General features: G+C 38.2%; 1 protein-coding gene across 1 annotated transcript in view; it reads right to left on the bottom strand.

Annotated features, from left to right (window-relative positions):
* The window catches only part of KIAA1324L (KIAA1324 like), a 212,874-nt gene that overhangs the window by 18,993 nt on the left and 176,339 nt on the right, over positions 1-17,542 (bottom strand). Inside the window, exons 14-18 of the mRNA XM_018047288.1 lie at positions 15,795-16,058; positions 14,917-15,090; positions 12,479-12,668; positions 10,926-11,022; positions 10,267-10,368 (exon numbers count right to left, since the gene is read on the bottom strand). Coding sequence (XP_017902777.1) covers positions 10,267-10,368; positions 10,926-11,022; positions 12,479-12,668; positions 14,917-15,090; positions 15,795-16,058 — 827 coding nt within the window. The remainder of the gene's footprint in view (positions 1-10,266; positions 10,369-10,925; positions 11,023-12,478; positions 12,669-14,916; positions 15,091-15,794; positions 16,059-17,542) is intronic.

Raw genomic sequence — 17,542 nt, forward strand, 5'->3', positions numbered from 1 at the left:
AATGGGCACATGTTTAAAGAAACAAGACAGTCATGGATAGCTGGGGTATGGGAAGCTAGACTTCTACAGGACGGCCCAACGTGCTGTGAATTATAGGTAGAGAAACCACCACATATTCAAAGGGCAACCAGGTAAACCTTGATTTGGTTTACTGAGAAATGAGTAACAGGCTTTCTAATTTCCCAGTTTTGCTTGTGGGATTGCTTTATCAATCAGGGTGGCTCTATCAATGTGTAAGAATTCAGACAAATCTTTTGTAGAAAGTTATGTCTTGGATTCTAAAATGGAATGTTTCATAAATCAGTTACTAGTGTCCTCTTCAGAATGAATCTTACCTAAAACAGGATATAGCTGGTTCATATTATGAATCCATAGAGAAGAACCTTGTGTTTTTATGAACTATTATCACCTTAAAAAATATATTATTAATATTTGGATAGTTGATAAATCACTGTAAACAGTTTTCCCTAAACTTTATTCAAAATCCAAAGGTAAAACAAATTCATCTATGTTGTCAGTACCTTTTCAACCCTTCTGGAGTTAGTCTCAGGAGATTGATGAGAAAGGCCACTCTCTAATGTGCCAAGAACATTTATCATCTGGTATCAGGCCACTATTGTTGTTGAACTTCCTTCATGTGGGGCATTGGTAGTTTTCTTGGGGTTCCTTGGTCTCAGGGTATACAGACTGGCATCCTCTGTCAAGGCAATGCTCTCTGACTTTCTGCTGTCTGTTTTCAGCTTTGGAATCTCAGGAAGTTCATCCTATTTCTGCTAAGGATGCCTTGTCATAGGCCAGAAACTCTTCTTATGTAGGGTCCATAAAATTCATTGCATGTTGCTCTAACTCCATCTGCCTTAAGGCTGAAGAGTATCAGTCACTTATGATGGGGTTTAAACACAAGATATTTTGACCTAGAAGTCTAGATCTAGAAGATTTTACCAGTCTCCTGCAAATCCTTCTCTTTCTAAAGCTTCTACTTGGGTTAACTACCAAAAGTCAGCATCTGTTGAAGATCTGGAGAAACTAAATTTACTGACACTCTCTAGTCCCTTTTATCTATGATTCTGTATTTTCTGAAGTGAAATTAAAATGTGTCAAGTTTTATCATCTTTATTTCAAACTTGATCACAAAACTTGATGACTGTTTCGTGATATTTTTATACCATATCTTAAGATTATTTGTTAGTGTTTAAAGTATATACTTTTAACAATTTTCTAATAGAATTTTTTCATTTTTTCCCCAAGTAGGATAAATTAATTTGTGAATGAAGAAAAATATAGGGAAACTGATACAAGGTAGATTCTAGCCTCAATCTTGATATTCAGTATTTTAGGATACATCTGGATGTTGGTTACTTTTCATAAACTTTTTTCATTGACTCATAGTCAATTTCAGTTCAGTTTAGTCTCTCAGTCATGTCCAACTCCTTGCAAACCCATGGACTGCAGCACACAGGCTTCCCTATCCATCACCAACTCCTGGAGCTTGCTCAAACTCATGTCCATCAAGTCAGTAATGCCATCCAACCATCCCATCCTCTGTCATCCCCTTCTCCTCCTGCCTTTAACCTTTCCCAGTATCAGGATCTCTTCCAATAAGTCAGTTCTTCACATCAGTTGGCCAAAGTATTGAAGTTTCAGCTCTAGCATCAGTCCTTCCAATGAATATTCAAGACCGATTTCCTTTAGGATTGACTGACTGCTTTGATCTCCTTGCAGTCCAAGGAACTCTCAAGATTCTTCTCCAACACCACAGTTCAGAAGAATCAATTCTTCCGTGCTCAGCTTTCTTTACAGTCCAACTCTCATATCCATACAAGACTACTGGAAAAAACCATAGCTTTGACTAAATGGACCTTTGTCATCAAAGTAATGTCTCTGCTTTCTAATATGCTATCTAGGTTTGTCACAGCTTTTTTTCCAAGGAGCAAACATCGTTTAATTTCATGGCTGCAGTCACCATCTGCAGTGATTTTGGAGCCCCCAAAAATAAAGTCTCTCACTGTTTCCCCATCTATTTGCCATGAAGTAATGGGACCGGATGCCATGATCTTCGTTTTTTGAATGTTGAGTTTTAAGCCAGCTTTGTTTTACTCTCCTCTTGCTCAAACTCAAACAGTCAATTTACACAATTGTATTAGTTTCCTGTATACAACGGAGTAATTCAATATTTTTATAGATTATACTCTTTTAAGGTTATTATTAAATATTGGCTATATTCCCTGTGTTGTACAATATATCCTTAGAGCTTATTTACTTTATACATGGTAGTTTGTACCTTTTGATCCCTCTACCCCTATCTTACCCCTCTGCACTTCACTTTTTCCACTTGTAACCACTAGTTTGTTCTCTATAATCTTTCTTTTGTTACTATCACTAGTTTTATTTTTGAATTCCTCATTTAAGTGATGTCATACATTATTTGACTTTCTCTGACTTATTTCACTAAATGTAATATGCTCCAGTTTCACCAACATTGTTGCAAATGGCAAGATTTAATTCTTTCTTATGGCTGAATATTATTCCTTTTTATTATATATATATATATAGGTATGTATGTATGTGTATATATATATATACACACATGTGTATATATGCACATACACACCACAATATATACCACATTTCCTTTACCCATTCATTCATTGATAGATATTTAGGTTGCTTACCATATCTTGGCTATTGTAAATAATACTGCTATAAATCTTTAGGGTGTGTGTACCTTTCCAAGCTAGTGTTTTTATTTTCTTTAGATATACACCCAGGAGTGGAATAGCTGGATCATATGGTAGTTATAGTTTTAGTTTTTTAAAGAACTTTCATACTGTTTTCCACAGTTGTTGTCCTGTCACTCAGTTGTGTCTGGCTCTTCGTGACCCCATGATCTGCAGCATGCCAGACTTCTCTGTCCTTCATTATCTCGCAGAGTTTGCTCAAATTCATGTTCATTGAATAGGTGGTGCCATCCAACCATCTCATCCTCTGTCATCCCATTCTCCCTCCTGCCTTCAATCTTTCCTAGCACCAGGGTCTTTTCCAATGAGTTGGCTCTTGGCTTCAGTTGGCCAAAGTATTGAAGCTTCAGCTTCAGTCTTAGTCCTTCCAAGGAATATTCAGGTTTGATTCCTTTAGGACCAGGTTTGATTTCCATGCTATCCACAGGACTCTCAAGAGTCTTGTCCAGCACCACAGTTTGAAAGCATCAATTCCTCAGTGCTCAGTCTTCTTTATGGTCCAACTCTCACATCTATACATGACTACTGGAAAACCATAGCCTTGACTATACAGACCTTTGTCAGCAAAGTGATGTCTCTGCTTTTTAATACACTGTCCAGGTTTGTCATAGCTTTTCTCCCAAGGAGCAAGCATCTTTTAATTTCATGACTGCAGTCACCATCTGCAGTGATTTTGGAGCCCAAGAAAATAAAATCTCTCACTATTTCCATGTTTCCCCATCTATTTGTCATAAAGTGATGGGACTGGATGCATGGCCTTCCATTTTTGAATGTTGAATTTTTAAGTCAACTTTTTCAATCTTCTCTTTCACCTTCATCAAGAGGCTCTTTAGTTCCTCTTCACTTTCTGCCATAAGGGTGGTGTCATCTGCATATCTGAGGTTATTGACATTTCTCCTGGCAATCTTGATTACAGCTTGTGCTTCATCCAGTCCAGCATTTTGCATAATGCACTCTACATAGAAGTTGAAAAGCAGAGACATTACTTTGCCAACAAAGGTCTGTCTAGTCAAGGCTATGGTTTTTCCAGTGGTCATGTATGGATGTGAGAGTTGGACTGTGAAGAAGGCTGAGTGCCGAAGAATTGATGCTTTTGAACTGTGGTGTTGGAGAAGACTCTTGAGAGTCCCTTGGACTGCAAGGAGATCCAACCAGTCCATTCTGAAGGAGATCAACCCTGGGATTTCTTTGGAAGGAATGATGCTAAAGCTGAAACTCCAGTACTTGGGCCACCTCATGGGAAGAGTTGACTCATTGGAAAAGACTCTGATGCTGGGAGGGATTGGGGGCAGGAGGAGAAGGGGACGACAGAGGATGAGATGGCTGGATGGCATCACTGACTCGATGAACATGAGTCTGAGTGAACTACGGGAGTTGGTGATGGACAGGGAGGCCTGGCGTGCTGCGATTTATGTGGTCGCAAAGAGTCAGACACGACTGAGCAACTGAACTGACTGACTGACTGAAGGATTTTGAGCATTACCTTGCTAGCGTGTGAGATGAGTGCAATTGTGCAGTAGTTTGAACATTCTTTGGCATTGCCCTTCTTTGGGATTTGAATGAAAACTGACCTTTTCGGGTCCTGTGGCCACTGCTGAGCTTTCCAAATTTCCTGGCATATTTATGCAGCATTGTATCAGCATCATCTTTTAGGATCTGAAATAGCTCCGTTGGAATTCCATTGCCTCCACTAGCTTTAGTAATGCTTCCTTAGGCCCACTTGACTTCACACTCCAGGACATCTGGCTCTAGTTAGCTACGCTAATTTACATTCCCACCAACAGTGTACTAGAGTTTCCTTTTCTCCATTTTTGCCAACATTTGTTATTTGTGACTTTTTTGGATGGTGGCAATTCTGACTAGTGTTGAGGTGATATCTCATTGTGGTTTTGATTTGCATTTCTCAAATAATTAGAAATGTGGAGCATCTTTTCCTGTGCTTTTGGCCATCTGTATGTCTTCTCTGGGGGAAAAAAAATGTGTATACAGGTCTTCTGTCAATTTTTAAAGTGTGTGTTTTTTTAAAAATATTGCGTTTGTCAACTACAAATTGGCACTTGCCATGGGTGCTTGCCATCTACCTTTAGAAGGATTAAATCATGTACTTCTGCTGCTGATCTTCAACACCCCCAAAGGAGTTCAGGGTGGAGAGCAGAAATGAGGCACTCTGTGCTCTGGGAAAATTGGCAAGACAGGTCTTCAGACAGTTAGATATTCTCAGGAGCTGATTTTATGAGCTCAATTCTTGCATCTCTTCATATCTAGAAAAGTACTAAAATCCTTCATGGTGACACTATTCCTCGTGATAAGTGAAGTGTTCATAAGACTAGCAGAAAACTGGAAAAATATGGGCTTGATTGCACGTATTCTCCCTTCACCAAAAATCACATATATACTGACCTTTCCCCCCTGCCTCTTTGGAGCAGTTTCTCACAGCTATCTGAGGTGCTGTCTCCCCAGTTGCAACCCTCATTTTGGCCCAAATAAAACAACTTGCAACTCTCATATTGTACATTTTTTAAAGTCAACAAATTGTATGAGCTGTCTATGTATTTTGGGTACTAATCCCTTCTTGGGCATCTCATTAGGAAACATTTTCAGTCCGTAGGCTATTTTTCACTCCAGTATTTTTGCGTGGAGAATCCCACGGATGGAGGAGCCTGATAGGCTGCAGTCCATGGGGTCACAAAGAGTTGGACACAACTGAGTGACTTCACTTTCACTTTTCACTTTCATTCATTGGAGAAGGAAATGGCAACCCACTCCAGTGTTCTTGCCTGGAGAATCCCAGGGATGGAAGAGCCTGGTAGGCTGCCATGTATGGGGTCACAGAGTCAGACACAACTGAAGTGACTTAGCAGCAGCAGCAGCAGCAGCAGCAGCAGCAGCAGCAGCAGCAGGCTATTTTTCATTTTGTTGATGGTTTCATTGCCTGTCAGACCCCAAGGCTGGAGCGTTTACTACATAGCTGAAACCACTCACTCCTCAGGGGGATCTCCCAGCTTGTGACGTCTCCTTCCTCTTCTGTGTCCCTTCTGAGGAGCAGGGGTCCATCCTGACCACTTCTCCTCCCTTCCTACTTGACTCCATGTGACTCTTCATTTTACATCCTGGGTGCACACCAGTCCTTCTTCCAGTCTCCAGTGTGTTTTCAGTGAGAACCGCTCCACACGCAGATGTATTTTTGACACGTTCATGGGGGGAGGTGAGCTCTGTGTTGTCCTACTCCACCATTTGATCTCTTCCTCCTTCTATTTCTTGATCACAACGTGTTTCAGTTGTTTTCACTTGTGATCACAGTCCTTTCATATGCCTCCCTACTTTTTAATGTTCTAAGAACATGTTTGATTTTAATTGAGTTCTATTGCCTTTTTAACCTATATATGAATTTATATATTATCTGTCCCTAAAGGGTGCAGAGAACAGAAATAAACAAGGAACTCATTTAAACAATAGTTATTCTCTGGCTCTTAATAAATTAAAATGACTAGACAACTGTTTTGGCTTTAACGGTCCTTCCCCAACTACCAACAAAAGCACTACACTAGCAGCCAATAGATCCAATGACTTTGATACAGAGATTTTAATTAGAGCCTGTGGAAGAAATCCCTGGTGTGCTCAACCTCTGAAAACTCAAGACAGAACTGTGAAGCATCCCTTTTGTGGGAGACTATCTCCTCAGAAGCTACACTTAGAAAAAAAATGAATTTTGGTTTTGAAGGAGGTTTTCACAAAATGATTTTGGACTTATTTATCAACTACCCAAGCAGTTAAATGTGGTTAAAAGTTGTAAGAGATAAAGGAGGAGGATATTCCTCTAACTCAGAACATTAACAAAGACAGCCTTATTTGAGGAAAGATGAGTCATTAAAAAGAAGGCACCAACAACTTGAAGATCAGTTGAGTTCCCAGATAAATGTGCCATTTCCTTCTGTTTACTGTGTTTATTTGCAAATCTCTGCCTACGAAGGATGGGAGGAAATGACAAGATAAAAGCATGATGACATATAAAGAACAACAGAATCAGGACATCATCCCATCGTGACTGACACTCTATAGCTATGCACACAACCAGGGTTCTCAGTGTTTCCTACTGTGTCGAGCAAATGGGTTTGATGGGAGGATCCCGAATGTGCAATGACATCTCCATTATCAGAGTAAAAATGGTTCCTTCTGCTTGTTTTCCAATAAGGCTTTTAAAAAAACTTTCAAACCTTTTTAAATCTTTCCAGATAAAACTAACAGCATTTTCTCATGTTTTTGAAAAAGTACTCTGGACACAGTGCTTAGGTCTAAACGTTTCCTAATGAAAGGAGAATCTTCAATTCCTCTAACCACATAGGATCATGATTAGGGGTTTGGGAAGCCTTTCAGGTAGAAACTGGAGAGGCATCTATTTAGGGATATTAGTGGTCGACGGTGTTAGCAATTTATTCTTTGGCCCAGGTACAAACTGCACTAATCTCAAAAGTCCACTCCAGCTCTCTGATTTCATCTGCCACAGACATCATGCTGTTAAGTTTTCGTTGAAAATGTCTCACATCCTCCAGACACTTTGTGGAATTAGAAACCAACTTCATTTGCCAGACCAAACAGACAGGCTGGAGTTTCCAACTGCAGGTTTGTGGGCGGCCCAGGATGTTTGCTGCTCCTTCTACGTTGCATGTGAGATCCACAGAGAACACACAGTTCTCCTTTTCTCTTGCCCCTTTTGCTTTCTGTGAAGACATTCTCATTTTTTTTCCCAGGGCTGGGGATCTTGTGACATTTTCCCTGGTCACCAAGACACGGAGCCCCAGTCAACATCACTACTGCTAAAGTCACCTTTGCCTGGTTTGTAAGGTTATTTGCCAAGAGAGAATTCCAAGGGACAGCACCCTTTCTGAGCTGCCAAGGTCTTTCCATAGTGACTTCTTGGTAAGCATATGAGATTTCACAGGGCAATTGCCTAGTTAGAACCTTTCTTTATCTCCTGGAGAATTTAAGGCTCAAAAAAGAAAAATGCAAATTAAACCCCCTTCAAAAGTAGCCTAAGTAAATTTGGCTCAGTTAACATTTCTTTACTGTTAGTAGGAAATCTTTACTCAAACCTACAGCTAAAAAAATATTCTGATTATTTCCGTACAAGCTTCCATTTCTCATGTTCTGATCGCAGAGCGCCCCCTTGTGCCCTGATCGGAAATTCAAGATTCAAGAAAGAATGAAAGGTCAGCACAGGTGGCTCATAGCTGGTAAAGAATCCACCTGCAATGCAGGAGACCCTGGTTTGATTCCTGGGTCAGGAAGATCCACTGGAGAAGGGATAGCCTACCCACAACAGTATTCTTGGGCTTCCCTGGTGGCTCAGCTGGTAAAGAATCTGCCTGCAATGCAGGAGACCTGGGTTTGACCCCTGGGTTGGGAAGATCCCCTGGAGAAGGGAAAGGCTGCCCACTCCAGTATTCTGGCCTGGAGAATTCCACGGACTATTCCATGGGATCTCAAACAGTCGGACACGACTGAGCAACTTTCACTCTGAGCACATTTAGGTTGTGAGGTTCAAGCAGTTCCCTAGAGCAGCAGTCCCAAACTGCAGGATGCATCATAATTGAACAGAGTTTTACGAAAAATATGACAGAATCCACCCTGTAGACCACAACCTTTTAATTTAGCATTTCAAAAAATTAAAATGCAAAACAAAATGTGAGAATCTGTCTCAGAAAAAAAAGATTTCCAAAAAGGGGGTTAACATCAATGGTTCTCAAATTTTAACATGTCAGAACTGTCTTGTGGTTTTATAAATATTCTGGTGCTTAACATTTGGAGCTTCTTTCGGTTTCAGTGAAGGCCTAAAAATCAGTTTTACAATAGACACTCCAAGGTATTCTGCTATATCTGATCTTGGGAAATCCTTGCAAAGGTAGTCAAGTAGAAAAAACTGCCTGAGGTCAAAGGAAAAACTTAACTTCTCTTCTTCTCACAAGGAAAAAGCTAGTTTCTAGATGCCATCATTTAACATCATGAGACTATCATTTTCTCATTGTATGAGAACATCAGAACCCACCTTGGGAGAGTTAGAATGGTGCATTTTCTAAAGGACAGCGTTTGACTTCAGTAGTATTATCTGCTTAAGTCATAGAGGCTCCTGAAGGAGGCCTTAGAAGTCATTCATGTGAGCTCCCAGAGGCTAGACCAAGAGAACTGAGCTGATAGGTCCAAAAAAGGACCTCAGAAGTGCTCTAGTAAATAGAACAAGTGTCTGAACTCAAAGCAATATGGTGAGATATCAGAGCATAGTGAACAAATCTCTGGATACACCTCCTCACAAAGAAAGTGTGCTCTGCTGCCCCAGCTCCAGCTTGGATGCTGGCCCAGGGATCCTCTACCACATGATGCCCTTGAGCTACTGGCTCCCTGTTTCTTTCCGTTTTATTATGTTCTGTGCTCATCATATTCATATCTCACCTTGAATAGGTGAAGAGAAAAATTAATGAAACAGAGTTGGTAAGAGGTGAATGCTAGTGTGACTTTATGCCCAGAAATGAACTCAAAATACTATGTTATCACTGTAATTATTTTCTAAGATACCCAAATAACTGAATCAATGCTTCAACCACTAATTTCCAATCCTGATGTAATATAAGCAGGATTTATTAAAATCTCATAAAAGTTACAGTGAAAGTAACAAAAACAAAATTAAGTCAATCACTTTTTAAAATATACTTTTTTTGCTAGCTTGATGGAGAAGAATCTGAAAATCAAATTATAATCCAAAGGTACCTTAACCCTAAAAAGATTAGAAATAAATAATCTACATAGTAGATAATGAATAACTATACAAAATAAAAATCAGGAGACACTATGAAAGCATTTTTTAAGTTTACAGCTTTAAATTCATAAAATTGCTTAGTTTTTCTTACTGTTCCCAACCAAAGTGGCTGTATTAATCAGATCTAGCAGCAGCAGCAGACTGTGGACAGCTAACAGCTCAATGCCAATCAGTTAAAGGAACGATGCTATGTATTCTACAGGTCAGACTCTAACTTGGTGATTTCGCCACCAGTGATTAGAGAACTCAAGAACAGGAAACTCATCTAACCTGACCTTCATCCCTCATAGAGAAAGAAACTATGAAAAAGAGGTTAGATTGCTTAATCTAGGTCACCTAGATAGTTCCTTGCTGACAAAGAACTATAATCCAGGGAAAGTCCTAATCCAGCTCTTAAGAAAACTGATACTAGATAGTAAGACTCAATCAAAAGATACAAACAATATAGTTATATATTACTTAAATAATTCTCAAGATAATTAAGACATGCAGGCAAACAAGATGAGAATCTGTCATTGAGGAGACTGAAAGTATTGAGACTTGCAAGGACCTATACCTCTTAACAGGCAAGCAGCACATCTGGAAAACAAAAATCTACAGATTCTTTGTTCCCTTTCTGCTTTACACCCATAGAGAACATGTTTTAAAATAGCAAGGTTCTGAAGAGTTTTGCTTCCTGATACATACATACATAGCAGAATCATATTGAAATAAAACTACCTGGGGACAGAAATGGCTCCCGCTCCTGGTTTAGCAGGATTACACCTCATTTTCACAGCAGTTGATCGGCCATTTACACAAGAGGTTGTAGTTGTAGAAGACCTATTAAAAGGCAAAGGTCATTTCACAAAACAAATACGACCCAGACTTCATAAACAAAAATGTCCTGTGTATAACTGCCCCTATGCTCTATGAATAAATGAAAAATTTATCAAAGTTCATCAATTCAGAATTTTAATACAGACTCAGTTCATTTACTTTCACTGCCTATGAAAAGCTGCCTGCTCCACAGGTAAAGTGATATGCTATCATCAAAGGATTAATAGAGCTATTGTAATTATAATCAAAATTATAGTCAAAAGAATTTTTTAAGGTATTAGAGGTCATAGTGACTTAGGCTGATGTTTTGATGTGTGAATTATAAATAATTACTGCCTAGACAATGAAGAGTCTCTTTATTGCCTTATTTAAAAGATTATATATATGAGAAAAATTATATAATGCTTTCTAAATATTCCATGTTTCCTATTTTTTTCTAAGTCTTTCATTTAAGAACCAACTACTGATTATCTATTCAAAATAAGCTACTATGTTAGAAACCCTGAAGTGATGTCCTTATAATTAAGAAAATAATCAAAAGAAGCAGCATGTTCACTTACTTATAAAAGAAATGCACATCTGGTATTTGGCTTGGTGAAACTGGGAACATATCTTCTTTTATATTAATATTTTGCAATGTGGTTTCAACTGTTACTCCTAGATGACAATAAAAAGGAAACGATTAAGCAATACGGGAAAATTAGGTTTACTTAGTCTCTATATCTATAGAGAAAATAGCTTCATTTTGAGGCTGTCATTTTAACTAGAAATATCATGTAAAATTAATGTATTATTGTTAAGAATAATAAACCTTACAAGGTTTCCAGAATAAAAAATACTCTACTCCTTAACTTTGCAATTTTGCTTTAGTCACTTCACTTCCCTGATTCTTGTGTCCTGAATTTGTAAAATGCATGCAATAATTTAGGTGGTCTGCATAGTCCCTTCTAGTTTTAACATTTCAACAATCTACTATTATAACTCTAAGCCTCTTGTAAGTTATGTCGAATGAGCTGGGCTACCTTGCCAATGTAGATTTTCATCCATTCACATTCATTATAAACACACTTGACAAAATAAAAGTTTGTGTGCCCCAAATATTTCCAGACAGTAACTTCAAATTTTGTTTTATCTAAAAGCAAGGCTTTCCTTGCTTTTAGGATTCCCCACCCATCAACCCCAGGCAAAGTGATAGCAGAGTCAAAATGCAAACAATAGCAGCAGCCTTTGTTCTAAGAGTTCTGATGCTGAGAGCAAGCTCAGTAACTGTCCTTGGTGCTGAAAATTATAGCAACTGTCCTTGGTGCTAAATTCTTCCGGAGTCTGTAAGTGGTACTGGAGTGGATTGCCATTTCCTTCTCCAGAGGATCTTTCCAACCCAGGGATCAAACCCAAGTCTCCCACATTTCAGGCAGATGCTTTACCATATGAGCCACCAGGGAAGTCCAGAGTCTATAACAATGGTTATAGATTCAATCTATAGACTCAAATCTAGCAGCAGATTAAAATCATCTAAGAAGCTCTTTAAATTGTTAGGTTATCATATGCGTTGTTAGATCCTTAATCCTACTTCAGATATTTTAATAAACCAGATCCTTAAGAATAACTAGTTAGGGATTTGAATTATTTTTAAAGTTTCCTATACTTTCCAGACCAGAGATAGAAAGGGCAGATGGAAAATAAAATTTAGCACACTTATTCTTGCTGTTTGTCACCAGATTTCCTCTGGTATGAGAAAAGATGATGAAAACTGGTGACAGATATTATGATTTGAGTCTATATTGTGTTTGTTTACTCTTCTTCTTTTGCTCACAGTTTGGGAGGTTATTAATATTTTGCCTCTTAAATTCCTAGAAAATCTGATGAAAGGCATAGACTGCCAGAGATCAACATGTCGTATGAATTAATACATAACTCTGGAAGCTTCTAATACTCATTAAGAATGATCAAAAGACCTTACTTGTAGGGAATTCTAAACCATGTTATAAAGTGATGACTTAGAATTATCTGTGGGTTTTAATCACCTATGGTAAGCACCACTGCAGAGACAAGTTATCAGTACCATAATTTTAAACAAATGCATGCATGAATATATGAACCAAATGAAACTTACCCAAAAATGTGTCTGCCAGAATGATGGACTGTGATGACAAGGCTGCTCGGAAACCCTTACTTTCAGAAGGAATAATAGTTGACTGGCACACAAATGCTCCTACCAAATTCGTGTAATCATCTGACCCTGCCACCATTTCCTTTACTGTAAAGTCTGTTATATTGTTGGTACAGAGAGCCAACTTCTTCCCCTAGGAAAACAAAGTCAGAAAGAAGTTTTTACTGAAGGTAAGTCTCTAAACTGGATCTCAGCTTCCTAGTGATTCTAGCAGAGCATTGGCTCTCTCCTCACCACAATTCTGATTTCAGGGATCTGGTGAGGGAGCTCAGGCACCAGCATTTTTTAAAAGCTCTCGGGTGCTCAGTCACTTCAGTCATGTCTGACTCTTTGTGACCCTATGGACTATAGTCCACCAGGCTCCTCTGTCCATAGGATTCTCCAGGAAAGAACACTGGAGTGGGTTGCCATGCCCTCTCCATGGGATCTTCCTGACCCAGGAATCAGACTTGCATCTCCAGCATTGCAGGCAGATTCTTTACCCAATTCCAATGTTCAAACAGGGTTAAAATCTGACATTCTAATGAATACAGTGATTCAAGGCTGCACTGCTCCCCCAACTACAGACTTCATTTGTGCCAGAGGAAAGCCACTTGACCTAAGGAAACATAAGTCATCTATGAAATCTTCAATTCTTCAGACAACAACGCATACAAAGGGAATGGAAAACTGTTGGTGAAAGTTTTAATGTCAAGGAAAAAAAAAACTTGCTCTTCCTTCTCCTGAATAGACCTGTGTGTGGCAGAAAAGTATTGTCAAGTCTAAAAAAGAAAATATAAAAATCTAGGACAACATCTAAATTCTAAACAGTTGGTCACTATAAGTGTTTTTATTCACCTACTCTTAGACTCAATGATGTGGATCTGCTCAAGTTTACAGTATGTTAAAGGGAATACAGGAGCTTACTTTTTTAATCATTTGGAGGATAGTTATAAAACTGGGAAGACTTTAATTTTTTTAATGTAGTATGTTTAAATATACTGTAGCTCCACTAAAAAGCACTTTAGCTTACTCTATAATTTCTGTGAAGAAATATATAAAGAAAAAGAGAAACACTGTTTTACTGGTCTTAGATGTAAAATGTGCACAGATGGGCATAAAGAACAAAGATTTCTCTTTCTTAATGCAGCTAGCAATCTTCACCTATAAAATGTTTTCTCTCCACCAAGCCTGCTCACCACAATACAGGTGCAATATATTTTTACTAAGCTTAAATTAAATTCTTTGAGAAACAAAGAAAAAGAGCAGAGAGAAACTACTGAGGAAAGGAATAAGAGAATAACAGTAAAAGAATTAGAATAAAAAGGAAAGAAAGAGAAGGAAGACAGAAGAGAGAAGACGAAAGCTAAGACCATGGTCATACAGGAAGGAGATTGAGAAGAAGCGTGATATATTGGGTTGGCCAAAAGTTTGTTTTGGGTTTTCTGTAACATTTTAAGAAAACACTGGAAAAACTTTTCAGCCAACCCAATATAATGGAATTAATCGTATTCACTGCTTTACACAGCATTTAACACAATAGGTATTTAACATATAATTATATATTCAGTGAACTTAGCGATTAATCAAGTGAGTGTGCTGGACTGCCCCATGTAAAATCAGGATAGGACAAATGCCATACCATGTAAAAATGTATAGATCTTTCTGTTTGAAAACCTCTGTAGTCATGAGATCTCTTTTTATTTCCTTTGTACAAAGTTTGGCACAGCAGTTCAAAATGAAGACTATAGGAGTTAATAAGGGAATAGATATGGAGAAAATGACTTATTATATTTTCAACTTAGCTAAGGGTGAATATATACATCCCAACTCCAATCTTGTATGCCCACACAATTATTGGATACATAGTCCTGTAACGCTCCCCTTACCAGTATCAATTAACATTCCACTTCTTCCCAAAGAAAATTAAATCCAATAATTTATTAGCAGAGGCTACCTCATCAACTGACACTTACCCCCTGCTTATTTCCATTTTGTTTTTGGACAAACTTCCTCTGAAAAGTCTTTTCTTTTTAACATAAACTTGACCAGAAAAACAACAATAAAACTTTCTCAAACCTTAACTTTCTACCTAAGAAATAGGTGGGATTGACAAACCTGACCCATCTTTACAAAAATGAAAGATCCTCAAAGCCCTTATACCATAGCTTCAAGCTTTGGGGGTTCAACTGACTGGATAAGTGCTTTGATGGACTGAGAACCAGACAAGGATGCTGCTGGTGGAGAAAATATGCTAGAAGGCAACAAAGGATTTAAGCTGTCAAAGCTCACTATCTGACATTTGGCTGTTAGTTTCCATAGAGATTTTATTGGCCCACCAACACAGAAAACAGCTCAATCAGAGCTAAAACCTAGCCCCATCTCACCTTGCCAGAACTCACCTCATGCCCACATAAACTGATATTGAAGAAATGGAAGTACTTTGTTCCTTTGGAGGTAAAGCTGGGACCATTCATTAAGGAGCCCACACTGCTGAGGTTGCTGAAGTCATAATGCAAACTTTGATTTTCTTTTTCATGGTAGAAAAAGCAGTCACTGTAGCACACTGAGTGGTCCTTTGACCATAAACATTAAGAAATGTAAAGCAAAACAGAGCAAAAACAATATGGCAGGAAAGAAAGCATTAGCTGCTATGGAAAAAAACAGTGTTTCCTAAAAGTTCTAGGTTTAAAAACTATTTCAGTAGTTTTGTTTTAGTCATGGCATATTTTACCACTCTAATATAGAAGATTTCTAAACTCTAGATTTCTCTAAGCAAAGTTCAGAAGAGTTAGAATTTTTTAAAGAGTGAAGTTATTCTAAGATTAGTTTCTTGTGGAAAGGTATTTTTAACCAATAGCCAAAATGTCCTATCATGCCAGTTCAAATAGACATGAAACTATTTTTTACTTCGCTTATAATATAGCATCAATCTTTTCCCTTAAAATGTTACAAGATAATCTTGCTGTTCTCCATATACACCTACAGCCTACATATAGAGAGGCAGCTTACTTGTTCTGCCATAATGGAATATACAAGAAATCACTTTTAATATTTCGGGAAGTTATTCTTATTTAGATGTTCTTAATATTCTATGTCCCCAGTAATTATCACTTTCAAGACACATGTTAAGCATTCAATAGATGCAAGGCAAGGTAAAATAAGGAAGGGAATTTAAAAAGCCATTTATAAATATAAATTAGAAACATTAAGAGAAACCTTTGAGTTTGTCTATTAAAATACGCTTTCCTGGGGGTAACTGAAATACAGACCCACTTACCAGAGTGCTTCTACTCCCAGGCCCACATGGAATACAAGCCTCCTTGCCATAGACCTGATGTATGGACAGGTAGGTATCAGGTGGACACTCCACGCACTGGTTGGTTTCTTTCTCAATGTAGTGGCCTGGGGGGCAGGGGACACACGATGAGCCCGACTGTTCAGAACCAAGGGCACAGGCACGGCATGAGGACGCCACCCCATCAACTGCATTAGTGGCAGTGATAGAATAAATCTTCACCATGTCATTGATGAACCGTCTATTCTAAAAAGAGAGCAGAAAGTAATGACTTCTGCCTTGGCACTCAGTTGTACAACCAGATTGTTTTATGTTCATATCACCAAAATAACTAAGCAAAGTATTCCAACCTAGTAGTTTATAACTGACAGTAGATTAACAGTACTGCTTTTTGGTACTTTTCTTTTTTAAAATTATTAAGACTTAACCCAGGTCTCCTGCATTGCAGGCAGATGCTTTAACCTCTGAGCCACCAGGGAAGCACCTAAGACTTAACACTAGAAGCTAATTTTCATGGTTATGGAGTTCCAGGAATTTTGCCACAATCACTATGAGATTATATCATAAATGGTAAAAATTCAGGCATATGTATAGACTTGGAAGAACCAATATGATATCCCCCATCACTGTTTATTCTGATATAGTCTAAATATCATGATAAACGTGTTTATCATGATGTTTACAGTGTGGTAAGTTGAAAAAGACTTGGACCAAGGATTAAAAAGTCCTTACTTAAACTAACTGTGTGACATTGATGCAACTGCATCGGTTCTTTGGGTCTCCTTTCCCTCTTTAGCACTTTCCTTAACCAACACACTGTGACTTCTACCAGATGCACAACAGAAAGTAAAAACCTGGATCTTACTAATACTTTTCCTTCTTGTGACACTGAGTCAATTAAGGTCTAGTTTTCATCAAGCAGTGAGCATCACTAGTAGAGAGCAGCTTCTTAAACGCTTTTTGTCTGAGGCAAAGACAAAAGGGAGGCCAGGAAGTCTTCTATAGCATGTTCACACCCCACAGGCTGGGACTCTGAACTCTCATAAAACACAGCTGGAGTCAAGTGAAACCTGAGGAACAGGTTCCTCAATGAAAGTCTGAAGAGAAAAGAGAAAACGCTCTCCATCTGCCATCATAGTGTTAAGGCAGCGTCTTAAACAGTGATTTACCTTATTCCCACCCTCGGAAGGTTATTATGATGGAGATCTACAACAATAACATGTCCTGGAAGCATATGATGGAAAATACTTACGAGAGGATTAAGGTCTATTCTATTCTAGCAGAAAGTAAAAGAGAATAGCTCTGTGTGTTAACCCAACAACATGTATATATACAGTCTTCAAGCCACAGCAGGTGACAATCATGACATTGAAGTAACAAACCAACACCAAGAAACGGCATCTGAGCAAATGACAGATCATTCAGACGAAGAGGAAGAAAGTTACCAGCCTTCCCAAAGGCTCAGAAAGCCTTACAAGTAAGTTTTTAAGTAACTACAAAGTAAGATTTTCTTCCTCTTAAACTTTCAACAGCTATGTTTATTCAAAGTGTAGAGCAATTCTAAGATACGTTGTCATTCCATTTCATAGTCTTGCTTTCAAAACACAAATAAATATGTGTATATATATATATATATATATATATAATTTTATACCAGTCTACACATAACCAAATGATTGATTTCACATCAGTAAAAAGCTAAGTCTTTTCTTCCAGTAGATTTCAGTCAG

Source organism: Capra hircus, chromosome 4 (genome assembly GCF_001704415.2).
Source record: "Capra hircus breed San Clemente chromosome 4, ASM170441v1, whole genome shotgun sequence".
Taxonomy (NCBI): domain Eukaryota; kingdom Metazoa; phylum Chordata; class Mammalia; order Artiodactyla; family Bovidae; genus Capra; species Capra hircus.